Source organism: Bos taurus, chromosome 3, assembly GCF_002263795.3.
Source record: "Bos taurus isolate L1 Dominette 01449 registration number 42190680 breed Hereford chromosome 3, ARS-UCD2.0, whole genome shotgun sequence".
In the NCBI taxonomy this organism is placed as follows: domain Eukaryota; kingdom Metazoa; phylum Chordata; class Mammalia; order Artiodactyla; family Bovidae; genus Bos; species Bos taurus.
The window spans coordinates 119,151,299-119,154,581 of NC_037330.1; the positions used below are offsets into that span (position 1 = coordinate 119,151,299).

The following is a 3,283-nucleotide window of genomic DNA, read 5'->3' on the forward strand; positions in this document are numbered from 1 at the left end:
GGTGGCCGAGGGGAGAATGCAGAGCACATATTTACATGGATTCAGTGAAGTGAAGTGAAGGAGGAGGCATCAGAGTTTGTGTAGTATCATGTCTTCAGTGAAGGATGTTGAATTCTGACACATATGCTATTTCAGAGACTCTCTGCTCACCACTCTGCCCACTCTGTTACCCAGACTTTGAGATTGGAGTCTTACCCTTTAAGGATATTAATTTTCTGTTGGCAAGTAAATGCCTTATTCATTTTGCATCTCACACTTGCAGTATTTTTTTGTCCAGGATATGCTTCCAAGAAGGATTAAATAAAATATAGGATGAAAGAATAAATTAAATGAATGAGGAATTAATTCCTCAAACTAAACCCAGGGCCTCCTCCAAAGCCCTATTATACTGCTCTCAGGAAAACCAGTCTCTCCAGTCACCCTCCTTCACGTTGCTGTGTGCTTCTGGCTCAGTCTCCACAGGGCATCCTTCACGTCCTTGTTTCTCAGACTGTAGATGAGGGGGTTGAGCATCGGGATGACCAGGGTGTAGAAGACAGAGACCACCTTGCCCTGATCCATGGACTGTAGAGCTCCTGGCTGGGCATACATGATAAATGCAGTCCCATAAAGAAGGGACACAGCTGTCATGTGGGAGCCACAGGTGGAGAAGAGCTTGTGTCTCCCTCCTCCTGAGCGTATCCTCAGGATGGTCACTGTGATGTAGCCATAGGAGACAAGGACCACAAGTATAGTGCCCACAATTACGAGGCCACAGAGACCAAACATGACCAGCTCATTGGTCGTAGTGTCAGCACAAGCAAGCTTGAGCAGAGGCGGCACATCACAGTGGAAGTGGTCGATGTGGTTGGAGCTGCAGAACGGGAGGCTGAATGTGAAGCTGGCCTGCAGGATGGAGTTGAAGGAGCCCCCACAGTAGCAGCCCAGCATCAGGAGGGCACAGACCGAGGGGCGCATGGAGATGGGGTAAAGCAGGGGGTTGCAGATGGCCATGAAGCGGTCATAGGCCATCACGGCCAAGAGGAATCCCTCAGTGGTGATCATGGTGGAGAAGAAGAAAAACTGGGTGACACATCCTGCAAAGGTGATGACCTTGGTCGATGACATTAAGTCAAACAGGGCCTTGGGGTAGATGACAGATGAGTAGCACAAGTCCAGGAAGGAGAGGTTCTTGAGGAAGAAGTACATTGGGGAGTGCAGACGGGCATCCAGCATGATGACCACGATCATGGTGAGGTTCCCCAGGACGTCCACCAAGTACAGAACAAGGAACAGAGCAAACAGCAGGGCCTGGATCTGTGGGCCACCCCCAAACCCATCCAGCACAAACTCCTGCAGAGGCATCACTGAGAGGTTTCCGTTCCCATAGGGTGACATGGCTCTCAGCTAGGCAACAAGAGGCATACAGCAGAAAGCAGATGGGAGGCAATGAGAAGGAGCAGGTCAAGGTCACAAGGTTGTATTATTTTGGAGAACAGGATCCTCTCAGTGACCCACTGCCCCATGACCAAGGGACAACTAGATACCCACCCTTCTTTTAGATGAGCTCCAGCTGACCTGAAACATAAACATATCCTCTAATTCCTAAGTATGCTTGGACCATAAAAAAGGCCAGGTACCAAAGAATTGATACTTTTGAATTGTGGTGCTGGAGAAGATTCTTGAGAGTCTCTTGGGTTGCAAGGAGATCAAACCAGTCAATCCTAAAGGAAATCAACCCTAAATATTCATTGGAAGGACTGATGCTGAAGCTCCAATACTTTGGCCACCTGATGCAAAGAACCAAGTCATTAGAAAAGACCCTGAGGCTGGGAAAGGTTGAAGGCAGGAGGAGAAGGGGGCAACAGAGGATGAGATGGTTGGATGGCATCACTGATTCAATGGACATGAATTTGAGCAAACCCCAGGAGATAGTGGAGGACAAGGATTCCTGGTGTGCTACAGTCCATGGAGTCGCAAGGAGTTGGACACGACTTAGTGACTGAACAGAACAACAGAGTATGATTGGAGCGCTCACTCTGTGGAGGACGCCCAGTGTTTGGTATGAGATGGTGAGGAAGTCAATTCCTAGGCAGGTTGATAAGAAGTCTGCGGTCCCTGTGGAGGAGAGAGGAGTCTGGGGCTCTCAAAGAGGAGATAGGGGTCTGGAATTCTCAAGGAGGAGGAAAGGACAAATGCTGTTTTCCTACATTCCTTAGTAAGGGTTATACAACAACATTGTATCCTGCTTGAGAATCTTGAGGATAGTTTCTCCTTCCTGAAAACCTTCTGGCTGATCCTGTTATCTTAAAAATGTAAATTATGGGAGTGGGTCTAGTAAGATCCTTACAACCTTGAGACATTCATTGATTTATTGTAAAACCAATATAAAAGTATATACCTCCCTTGCTTAGACTAGTGAGGGGGCACTCTCCATCCCCCTTCTGATGTCCATGTCAGAACCTTTCTCTGGCCCTTTTCTTACTTTAATAAAACTATGCTACGCAAAAGCTCTTTAGTGATCAAGGCTGGTCCCTGGTGCCAAAGCTAAATCTTCTTCTTCAGAGGTCATGAATCTGACATCGTTCACTGTAAGCTATCATTTTGGGGGCTCGTCCAGGATCTTCAGGACAACGTAAGACCTCTCAGAGCTGTATCTAGACTCTCTGCTTTCTCAGTATGCACATTTCCTGCTTTACTTTACTAACTCTTCTGTGTGCTTTTGTGAATGAATGACACGCCCTGTGTAAAGCAAGTGATGAGCCCTGCTCTGTGGTTTCACAGGCTGTGTAATGACTGATGGAAGCCCCAGAAAGGGGAACATTGTCGGGGGTTTATACTGACCTGCCAATGCCAAGAGACACCCAACATCCCTGCGAGGGAAGCGGCCAGAGTTGGGCAAAGCATGTGGACCAAACTTTCCTTTCTTGGTCACCTTTTCCTGGTTTCTTTGACCATTTCGTAATTGCGTGGGAAAATAAAGCTACTAACATAATCTGTCAGACCATAAACTTTCAAGGGACTTGTGATCCATGCTGTTATTGTGTACTTTTACTTAGACCCCCTCTATGGGAGTGCTTAGCCTTGTCAGAAAGTTACTAGGACCATATATGGAGCGAGAGGGAACTCTGGCTCCAGCAGCATGTTCGGGAACTAGGCAGAACTCTAGCTCCAGGAATATCTCTCAGGTTAAAGGTCACTCCCTTGGCTGTCTGCCTCAGGGGCCAGAGTCCTAAACGTGAGTCTTTGTCATGGCTGTGCCTCCACCCTATGTGGATAGAAGCGCTGCTGGTGACCATGAGGT

At 47.8% G+C, this 3,283-nt stretch overlaps 1 protein-coding gene across 1 annotated transcript; it reads right to left on the reverse strand.

The window, feature by feature from the left end:
* Positions 1–426: 426 nt before the first annotated feature.
* OR9S43 (olfactory receptor family 9 subfamily S member 43) lies at positions 427–1,377 on the reverse strand. Its single transcript, NM_001390789.1, has one exon. It carries the CDS (start codon positions 1,375–1,377, stop codon positions 427–429), a length of 951 nt encoding a protein of 316 aa, NP_001377718.1.
* Between the last annotated feature and the right edge of the window lie 1,906 nt (positions 1,378–3,283).